General features: G+C 36.3%; 1 protein-coding gene across 1 annotated transcript; it reads left to right on the top strand.

The window, feature by feature from the left end:
• Positions 1-414: 414 nt before the first annotated feature.
• On the top strand, positions 415-10933 carry LOC137920383 (solute carrier organic anion transporter family member 2B1-like). Its single transcript, XM_068763698.1, has 8 exons — positions 415-587; positions 2510-2631; positions 4194-4280; positions 6064-6257; positions 7056-7169; positions 7673-7800; positions 8935-9075; positions 10661-10933. The coding sequence occupies exons 1-8, from the start codon at positions 491-493 to the stop codon at positions 10852-10854; spliced, it is 1077 nt and encodes a 358-aa protein (XP_068619799.1). The 5' UTR covers positions 415-490; the 3' UTR covers positions 10855-10933.
• The last annotated feature ends 445 nt before the right edge of the window (positions 10934-11378 follow it).

Genomic DNA, 11378 nt, shown 5'->3' with positions numbered 1-11378 from the left:
ATCCATCATTGTTTTGATGTACATATAATCATTGTAAATTATCCTAACTGTATAAATAAATAAAAAAACACATAAGTTTGATTTATACATTTTAAATGTAATTTAATTTCCTTTGCAGTATATTGCGCAGGTAAAAACACGGTTGTAGCTTCAGACAATACTCGTGGAGTTTCTGTTCAGATGTTCATCAGCCTGTTTACGTTTATTTCCTTTGGAGTTTCGAGGATTGTGATCTGGTGCCATGGAATCGCTTATATAGATGAGCATTCACCTTCTAGAATGAGCATGCATTACGGTGAGTACGCAGAGCGAAAGTGAATTTGCAATCGGTTGTAAGTAAAGCGCTGTCTCTATTTAGTCACCTACATCTGTTCCAAAGAGAATTTTATATTTTTCAGGCATCCTTTCCACAATTAGGCTGTTAGGTCTCGCTCTGGGGTACAACATACTGACAGAGTTCCTGGAGACCAACACCACGCTTCAGATTTTAATGATCGCTCTCGGCATCTGGGGGAACGCTCTACAGATATACATAACCATTCCGAAGATCATCAAGGCTCCAGAGGAACCTGTTGCAGAAGGTCTAAGTGAGGCTTCACCTTTCGTTCCTAAGGTCTTCAATACGATAGTAAACGGTAGGCAGAGACTAAATAATCTGAGCTTTTGGAGGCTTGGGTTTTGCTGTGAAAATGGTTGAGTATAATCTTTGACAAGTCTAGGAAAAGACATGGTTTAATTTAAATGTAATATCTCGGTAAACGAAAAATACCAATTGTTTATTATACCTGATTCTATCTGTAAATGTATAAATGAAGGTAGATTTCTGATACGGTTGGAAGCTATCTAGAATAAAGGTTTAAGCTAACCGCAATCTGCCACTTGAACCCGTGGAAACTAAACGAAGTATTGATTTATATATTTGTAAATGTTGTTTTTGCTTTCTCTTCTTGCATGCAATCTTTGTGTTTGTCGTTTTTAGTGTCGTCTTGTGTTTTTCTTTTTAAATTTCTTTCATCTTTAATTCAAGTTATTTATATATGTAATTTTTTAGTTAATTCAATGCGATGAAATTTAAAAAAAATTGTCCAAAGTGTAATTTAAAATATCAGTTAAAATCCAAAGTAAAAATTTTGAATTTTTAATCAAATACAATCAACGAAGTAATTAGAATCAAAAGATTAAATATATAATATGAAAGAGGCCAATACAGAGGAATTAAATCTGATTATTTTTTCTATCAAATAAGGCTCATCTGGTATTTCTTTCGTAACGTCGCTCTGAATGATCTTATATGGATGATATATAAATATATAAATATCTAATGGAATCAGGCGTTACCTTGCGAAAGTCCATCATATTATTTAGCTAATATTTAGCCACTTGCAGCGGTAGTCGTGCAACAAAGTGCACCGCCTGCCAGCCCGCTGATAAATGCGTATGCGGCAAACAATGAGAATTACACAACCGCCACCATTAATTCACTCAACAAGTGTTTCACCCCTCCACGGGGCATCTTCAAGAGTTATGTTACACCGATTAGTGCCTCTGTGTTTGGTACTAATCATCAATAATAAAATATTGGTCCTTTTCTTACTTAACCATTAGACGCTCTCTACCAGGCACAAGCCTTTTCAAAAGATATCTCCTATAACTGATCTTGCGTCGTACATCTAGTTAAGTCTACGCTGACCCGCTGACCAGATACGCCGGGAGAACCTTCCGATACCATTGGCACTTCAGATGAGTAAATAAATAAATTAATATACTTTGACTTTGATCCATGTACAAAGTTCAACTTGATTGCAACTTGAAAATATATTTCTGTAGAATTCCCCTTTTTTATGCGCCGTTGACAATGACGTAAGGTTGCTCCCATATTACCAATGTAAATAAAGAAATATATTACTGTGGAATTTCCCTTTTTTATGCTCCGTTGACGATGGACTAATGTTGCTCCCGGAATACCGATGTAAATAAAGAAATATATTTCTGTGGAATTCCCTTTTTTGATGTACCGGTGAATATGACCTAATGTTGCTCACTGAATACCAATGTAAACAAAGAAATATATTTCTATAGAATTCCCCTTTTCGAGGCGCCACTGACGATGACCTAATGTTGCTCCCATAGTTCCAATGTGAAAAAAGAAATATATTTATGTGGAATTCCCTTTTTCGATGCGACACTGATAATGACGTAATGTTGCTGTTTTTTCCATTTCTATTCTAAATTTAAAACTATCTTACCATATAAAACTTATTATAGCATTCAAGAGTTTAGTTTATTAACTCATGTCATTGGTTGATATTATAATGTATATCAAACTTAGTTAAGTTTCATTTACAATAGTAACCTCTGGCACTAATTTCTCAGCAGATCAGCATTCATAGCCGATGGTAGCTTACTACTTATAGTCCTAAAATAATTAACGAAACAAAATTGCGTGTAAATACAAACTTGAATTAAAATCTTTTCAATTTGAATTTCGAACGATTTAATTTTCGTTCAGGTTTCTTTTCGAGCGTCTACCGCGTGTTCTTCAATACGCTCGCAACATCGCACATGGTGGCGATGGGATTGATAGCAGCTGCATTGTGGGGATTTTCATACCATCAGACTGATTTCCTCAAAGTAAGTCACTTATTTAAAGTCGAATTTTTTGACAGATTCTTGACATATCTCTCCTTCGTTACACACTTCGTACATACAAAGTGTTGCAGTCGTGAAAACAAAAGATGAAATTGTCATTTAAAACCTAGGTTTCTACTTCTTCTCCTGTTCAAAGCTTCTTTCTTTATTTCCCCTCGTAATTAGAGTCAGCAAACCTGTATATGCTTGCAAAGAAGGTTCTAGAACTATTGGCGGAAGAATCTTCGTAAGTTTTCTCTTATTAAAAATTATGAAGTTGTTATATATATACCACTGTCATCAAAAAGTCAGGTCAAATTGTCATTTAAAAATCCGTAATTTTTTTTCCTAGGTTGGTAGAACTGTCTATAACATTTGCTAAGCGTCTGTATATTAAAAGTTGGAATATCATTTACCTCATCCTAAACCATTTATAAGGATATTTTGTATTTCAAAGTATCAAGTCTCGATTGGTCGATGTCATACTGCATTGGTTCTTTGCGACTTTTTGTAAAAAAAACTCTACTCCTATCGTTCCGCGATCACCGTATTTGCCTGATTTGACTCCATACGACTTCTGGTTATTCATACTCAGATAGTCAACATGGGGACGCTGTTTTGATATGATTAAAAACATGAAAATAGAATAAAAAAGTCTTGAAGTAAGTTATACCGGAAAAAGACTACTCCGAATGTTTAAAGAACTGGAAAAAGCGTTGGCAAAAATGAATTTTATCAGATGGTGATTATGTTAAAGATGATGAAATTGATTGGGAAGAATAAATAAAGAATTCACATTTTATATACAAATTCAGTTTACTTTTCGATCACAATATTATATACTAGGGGTGATTACATGAGGGCAGTTAGGCAGTGTCTAGATCTAGAGTCATTCATTCTATCTTGGGTGACAAAACATCTGGATTATTCAAATGTACATATACATATACTTTTAATCAAAAAGAGTATAAAACTACATATTACTATTTACCCAAAATGTATTATCTCTTTTATAGAGTTATTGACGGTGTAGTAACTTCCTCCTACCTTGGACAAAGTATTTAAATATAGCAATATATGCTGCAAGAGAATAGTAGAGAAGTCAATAAAAATGAACAAAACAGATACAGGTCGTTAAAAAGGAAATAGAAAAACACAGATACATAGCAATAATTATCAAATTATAAATGTAAAAGGTAAATGAATACATACTAAGTAAATAAATGACAAACTAGATCTGTGAATTTTCAGGAACGAGGCGAATGGAGTGAGGCGATGAATGAACGGTAGTTAGGGAAAAGAAAGATAGAATTTGTAGAATGTAAGGAGAAGAAAGATTGATCATGTGAAGAATGACAGAAGAGTACGGAAATAAATAAAAAAAGAAAGTGTCCCATGAATAAGATAGGGGAACGAGAGTCAACCAAAAGCGCGGGCCAGATAAAATATAGCTATCTATTACTCCTAGAAAGAACAAGTTTAACTTGATGGAATTGAATCTTAGGTACACAAAATTTGTTGATGGTTTTGGTATATACGTATAAATGACACAACTCTCTTTCCAGGCTAAGTATTACGTAGAAGAGAAGAGAAACTCGTTCATGAACAACGCAGAGGTACTCCGAAATCATGCGGTTATTTTGGCTGTCGCAGTAAGTACTATATATATAAGTACTAGCTGATCCCGCAAACGTTGTTTTGCAAAAAAAAATATTTTTAATTTTCAATTTAAAAATAAGGGTTGATCGTAGAGGGGTGAAAATTTAGGGTTGTATGTATTTTTGTATGTTGTATCATAAAAAAATAAAAACAAAAAATTTCGTCAAAAAAATAAAAAAAAATGTTTAAGGGTGAACAACCCTTATCACTTAGGGGTATGAAAAATAGATAGTAGCCGATTCTCAGACCTACTAAATACGCATATATAATTTGGTAAAAATCGGTCAAGCCGTTTCAGAGGAGTTCAAGTTCGAACACCGTGACACGAGAATTTTATATATTAGATATATATACACAGTAGTACCATTCATTTACTACACAATTAGTCACTCACTTACAAAAGGCGTCATAAGAAATCTCAAGGTCACCCAGATAGCAATTGAGAGGGCTATGGAGGTCGGAGTTTCACTGCGAGATCGATTCAGAAATGAGGAAATCTGCAGAAAAATAAAGATCACTGATATAGCTCGAAGAATTGCTCATTTGTGAGTGCAGTGGGCGGGGCATATCGTGCAACTGATGGCTGTTGGGGCTTACAACGGGCGTCATAAGAAATCTCAAGGTCACCCAAATAGCAATTGAGAGGGCTGTTCTCGGAGTTTCACTGCGTGATCGATTCAGAAATGAGGAAATCTGCAGAAAAATAAAGATCACTGATATTGCTCGCAGAATTGCTCATCTAAGGGTGCAGTGGACTGGGCATATCGTGCAATTGATGGCTGAAAAGGCAGACACGGCGTGCTCCCCACTAAGTGGACCGTTGACATTGTTAAAGTCACGGAAAGTTGCTGAATACAGACAGCGTTGGACTAATCACCGTGAAAATCTTTGGGAAGACCTGTGCCCTACAGTGGGCGTTCAGGTTGAAAAGAAGAAGTCAGTACACATCTCTTTATAGAAGAAATAACAAACGCACAAAGTGTAGTTGAAAGTACTTTATTAGTGAACACGTTGAGCGCCACGCAGTTTTAAAACGACTCCGCTTGTGCTTTCATACGAGTATCTAGACTTCCCGTGACTTTAAACAAGTCTACTTAGTTTAGGGTCTACCCACATCGCGTCCTTCTAAAAGAACCTTACAGCTAAAATTCGTACATATAAACAATAAAGTTAAACTACGTTACTATAAACATATGTAAATAGTAAAAAATACCTGCAATAAATTTAATTTTTAATAATAAATCTCGAGACATAGAAATGGTTATGTCCGGAATTTCTTTTTTAAAGTTGAATTGAATATGAAGTGTTCCAAAACAAATAACTGACATAGCCTAGTAAGCTGTGTCTGTTTTTTTATTAATTCTAATTGGTATCGCTAGTGTTTTTTTGCAATAAGTTTTTTTTTCGCTTTTACTAAAAGCAGACAGTTGGGAGAGGGTTGCCGCTATTTGTTACGGATCTTTCTTCTCCCAGCTGCGAGACACGACAGCGTTTTATAAATTTTACAATTTTTCTTACACAAATTTCTCTTATGGTTAAATACAGCTAAAATATATACATATTAACAATACAAGTTGTAAGTTTTACTCAATTATATATTAGTTGGTGCGTTATTTTATTTTAAATCGCTGTCCAAGCGCTACAGACCGTTAAATGCCTTGAGATTTAGGACAATATGCCGGGTCATCAAAAGATTCTACCGTAGATTTTTTTCCTGAGAAGGTACGGTTACCTTAGTTCTTCTACAAATTTATTTATTAACTTAATTATTTCCAGTACATGGGGTTAAAGTTCACGTCTCCAATCATGTCGAGCCTGGTGAAGACAACAGTGCTGCTGCATGCTGTCAAGATGTGCGTGTTCTCTATCATTCTATATGTGGTTATGGCGGTGATAAGTTGCGATACTGGTGAAGTTGTGGATCTTCAGGGGAGGAAGTACGTGCAGCCGGAATGCAGTCAACACTGCGGGTAAGGCTATCACCATTTTCATCAATACCATATTTAGAAATTTAAGGTGCATATGTACTTTTGCAATTTTCCAAATGTTAAAGATATTTCATCTTAATAAGTAATACACTCCTGTGTTTACTCGGAGGTGTACCAAGCGTTCTGACTGAACGTTTCTGAACCTCACAACCAGAGTATGGAATATTTAATGGAATCAGGCGTTACCTTGCGGAAGACCATCCTAAGTAAGAAAAGGATCAATATTAAGCCACTTCCGCACATGTAGTGGTAGTCGTGCAACAAAGTGCCGCCCGCCAGCACGCTGATAAATGCGCATGCGGCGACAGTGACTCTTTGGCACTAATCGGTGTAACGTAACTCCTGAAGATGCCCCGTGGAGGGGTGAAACACGTGTTGAGTGATTTAACGGTGACAGTTGTGTAATTCGCATTGTTTGCCGCAGTACCACAGATAAAGGTAAAGAAATGACTCTGAGAGGTGGTTGTTAGTACAGGCCCTTCGTCTTGTAATAGGTAATCCGATGTAAGGAAAACACTCGCCGGATAATTAAAACGTTTAATATAATATCACAGAACAAGAAATCTCAATCCGAGTTACAATTATTTCCTTTATTGTACAGCGGTTGAAGCGACACGTCTGCTCGGTAGCGCGGCACGTCAAAGAGAGCAAGACATACAGAGCGTAAAAGGGGCATAGAAAAACGGATGCGTTCATAGATAATAAATTTGGGTGCGTTCCAATGAACTTCACAACTTCATATCTTTTGAAGTTTAAATACTCGTATCCCGTCTGTTCTAGATGTACATCACTGTGGCAAGAGTTTACACCGGTTTGCATTGTCGATCAAATGACAACGTATTTATCACCGTGTCACGCTGGATGCACAGGGGTGGAGGAAGTGGGAGGTGTACAGTAAGTAATATATTTATTACTCGCATAACATACAATTTATTGTTTTGAAATTTGATATATACAGTAATACCCCGCTTTACGCGACCCCGTTATACGCGGTTTTACTATAACGCGAATTGCAAATTTCGCGCTCAAATGCCTCGAATTACGCGAAAGAGTGCATATAAATATAATGTAGTCATCAACTTCTCTATGGTGTTTTGACCATCTATCAAACAATTAAAAACAGTGTTGGGTGTTATGAACGTATTTTACAAGAACGTAAACAAAACGTTACCCAAAAGACAATAGATGTATTTTTCCGTAAAAAATAAGAGTATGTGTTGCATAAAGTGTTCCTAGAATTAAAGTGATTGATTAAAATGATTTGTATTTTTATGTAATAATTTTTGACTATGTTTAAATCATAAACCTCGTTATACGCGAATTTCAGTTAACGCGATTTTTTTTGGAACGTATCCCTCGCGTAAAGCGGGGTATTACTGTATATATATACATTGCAGAGTGTTTGCAAATTGCTCGTGTGGGGCGCTAGTGAGCCACGCCACCCGAGGCTCTTGCAGCATCAACTCCTGCAGCGGAGCACTGCAGTTTCACCAGATACTATATACTCTACTGCTTTCTGTTTCTGGTGAGTTACGATGCTCATTGGCTATCATAAAAGCATCATCTACAATCTTTACAACATACCGAACTCCTCATTGATTATCATTTGCGCTAGTAAGGCCCTCTAACGATGTATTATTAAAATAGATGCTACTTCCGATTTATTCATTCAAGCTACTCTCACACTCTCTCATACTCTCAAACCGTGTAGCTATATGGATGCGAGACGTGGAAGGTTACCAAAGATATCACGCGTCGGCTCCAAGTCTTCGTTAACAACTGTCTTCGACGTATTCTCGGTATATACTGGCCTGAAAAAGTCTCCAACGTAGACCTCTGGAAACGCTGCGGTGAGATGCCGATCGGCCAGCAGACTAATAGGCCACACGCTCCGAAGGGCCTCTGATCATATACCGAGGCAAGCCTTAAAATAGAATCTTCAAGGAAAGCGAAGACGTGGGTGCCCAAAGCAAACCTGGCGGACGATCACTGCAGAAGTGAAGGCAGTTGGAATGACGTGGAGCTAAGTAAAGCGCGAGGCTCAAGATCGCTCGGGATGGCGACGTACTGTGGACGCCCTCTGCCCCATCTTGGGGGCATAGGAATAAATGATGACTCTCACACTTTCGCTGTTATACTAAAGACTTTCAGACGCTTCCGACATATTACTCATATTCTATATAATCAAATTTAAACAAAAAATATAATATAAACAGCTGTAGCGTTATTATGAGAACGCCCCACATTACTCGCCACAACGGACACAATACATTATAGATTTAACCCTTAATAGCCTAGAGTTTCAATTTTGATACCAATCTTTTGAACCGAATGTTCACATTACTATTAGTTTTTTTTCTAGGTTGGCTGTACGAATGTTACTGTTGTATAATATTCTTTCCAACGAAATTAAAACAATATATTTTTTCCCTTCATCTAGACCCTCAAGCAAACACAGTAATGTTAAAAAAAATCACTTTCGTAAATCAGGCTATTAAGGGTTATATTTTTGCGCGTTCGAATTCGAATTTCGATTTAAATTTTGACACCACCACTAAAACAGTCGCTGGTCATTGGATAATTACATGTGTGTAAAGCACTTGTAGCATTTTATTTCATATGTGTTATTGGCTAATCTATCTTGTTTGCTTCTCCGTAGCGCTAGCTGTTCAAGCTCACGGCTCGATGCTCATGAGGAGTGTGGAAACGCAAGACCAGTCCGTGATGCTAGCCATGACAGGAGCCGTGGTAGCAATCTTCACCTTCGTATTCGGACATATGATCTTCGTTGCTATCGATGGTGAGGCGATAATTATTTATTTATTTTAATTAAACACACAATAAACCTTAGAAAAGTTTCATATTATATAGAAAAAATTACACCGAGACCATATTTTGTCAATATTTTGACTAAACGTTAATAAATTATATAAAAAAACTGTTTAAATAATAAAAAACGAGACGCAAATATTCGATATTAAGTCTATATACAGGTGCTATGCTATAGGCGTAAAAAAGGAATGAATACATAGCCTATTCGCCGGCGAAACGCTTTACAATTATTTTCAAACACCCTGTATAGTGTGATCATTCTGAAATATGTTACATTACTTAATCCTATCTATTAGAATGGAATAGGCCAATCGCTTCCAGCAATACAAAGTCTGTAAATTGTTTTTTTTTTTATTGAAGCTTTTTAACCTATAATCAATCATCCTATGTAATAACTAAATAAATACATTTTTAGTGTTTATATTCTCTCTATGAATGTATTCAACTTTTGAAAAACAGTACAAAATTACCATACAATGAACAGTGGTAGCTCAGTGGTAGAGAACTTGCGATTGTACGCCGCAGGTTTGATTCCCGGGTTACAGTCTTATGTAATTCAAACTTTGTGCATTAATTATATAGTATTGTCACTGCTCACGAACATTTGCTATTCTATGTAAGAAACTAATATATAGCTAATTCCTCTATGCAGCAGTAGTCGTGCAATAAAGTGCATCGCCCGCCAGACAGCTGATAAGTGCGCGTGCGGCAAACAATGCGAAACACAACTACCAACGTTAATTCAATCAACACGTGTTTCACCCCTCTATGGGGTATCCTCAGGAGTAATGTTACTCCGACCAGTGCCAAACACCGAGCTAGTTCATTGAACGACTACTGCTGCATAGCGGAAGTAGCTGTATATTAGTCCCTTTCTTTCTTAGAATGGACTTCCGCAAAGTAACGCCTGAATCTATTTATTATTATTATTTGGGATTCTTCTTAGGACAGGTAGGTCATGCAGGTAGTAACAACACGAAGTCCGAAGTAGAAGTGTGTATATTCATTCGTATATTCGTATTTATACCGACATAAGCGTACAATTTTATTTCTGTGGAATTCCCCTTTTTAATTTTCCGGTGACTATGATGCAATGTTGCCGGCATAATACAGATGTAAATAATGAATAATATTTCTGTAGAATTCCCCTTTTCGATGCGCCGCTGATTATGACGTATTGTTGCTGCCATAATACCAATGTAAATAATGAAATATATTTCTGAGGAATTCCCCATTTTAATGCGCCGCTGATTATGACGTAATGTTGCTACCATAATACCTATGTAAATAATGAATTATATTTCTGCGGAATTCCCCTTTTCGATGCGTCGCTGTCGACGACGTAATGTTGCCCCTATAAAGATGTTCCCATAAGATTGGCAGTAGCGTCCTCTGCGTACCATAATACGACACTGCGATCGCCAATCCGCCTTCCAAGCGTGGCGATTATGGTACATCTCCCCATTGATATCAGTAGAGGAGGCCTATGCCTTTCAGTGGGCGTCTATGGGCTGAAACGACGACAATATTATAATGAAGTTTCTTTTTCATAGGTATGAACTGTGTTTGGGTGGAAAGTGGGAAGTGTTTACTCCACAGCCCCAGACACTTTTATCTGGTTAGCGGAGTGAGTGGTGGAATGGTGATGATTGCTTGCATCATCACAATTACCATGCTCGTCAGCCTCAAACTCTCAAAGCGGAGAAAGAAGAAGGCGCAAGAATCTCTCGATGAGTCATATATTTAATATGATTATCACTTAAATAAAAGACTGTTGTATAGCTGTTCCAAACAGAATATTATATTTATATATGGAACAATATAGTGAGAAGAACAAGACGATTTAAAATATGAAGGTTCAAGTGGCAGCTACGTAATGTTACCATTTTGCCAAAAAGGTCAGACACCGAACTTCTATAACGCGGTGACAGATGATTTTACATTTACATGCTTACAGCGCCATCTTCCAGACAAAATAATTATACGTATATTGTAAATAATTATTATAGATAAATTATGTTTAAAGATAATTGTTATTTTAAGTGGAAATAAAAATATAATAATATTTCACAAGATTTTATTTCTTTTTCCTTATATTTTTACAAACGAAACCGTTATGTCCTATAGCAGGAGTGAGCAACTTTTTAAACAAGGGTACCAATTTAAATTTAATTTTTTTTTTATAATACACATACGTGTTTCACTTATTAATAATTTACAAAACAATATTATAAATAAAAATTAGAATAAAAAATATATAGATTTTAAACG

This window comes from Battus philenor, unplaced genomic scaffold (genome assembly GCF_028537555.1).
Source record: "Battus philenor isolate CCGP_79_NKW_IND1 unplaced genomic scaffold, ilBatPhil1.0.hap1 SCAF_18, whole genome shotgun sequence".
Taxonomy (NCBI): Eukaryota; Metazoa; Arthropoda; class Insecta; order Lepidoptera; family Papilionidae; genus Battus; species Battus philenor.
This window is presented reverse-complemented; position numbering and strand designations above follow the sequence as displayed.

Bases quoted from the DNA above. Each gene is read 5' to 3' on its own strand.
- LOC137920383 (XM_068763698.1), top strand. From the start codon at position 491: ATGATCGCTCTCGGCATCTGGGGGAACGCTCTACAGATATACATAACC. The intron at 2,632-4,193 runs GTAAGTCACTTA...CTCTCTTTCCAG, and splicing joins ATCAGACTGATTTCCTCAAA to GCTAAGTATTACGTAGAAGA. The intron at 7,801-8,934 runs GTGAGTTACGAT...GCTTCTCCGTAG, and splicing joins TCTACTGCTTTCTGTTTCTG to CGCTAGCTGTTCAAGCTCAC.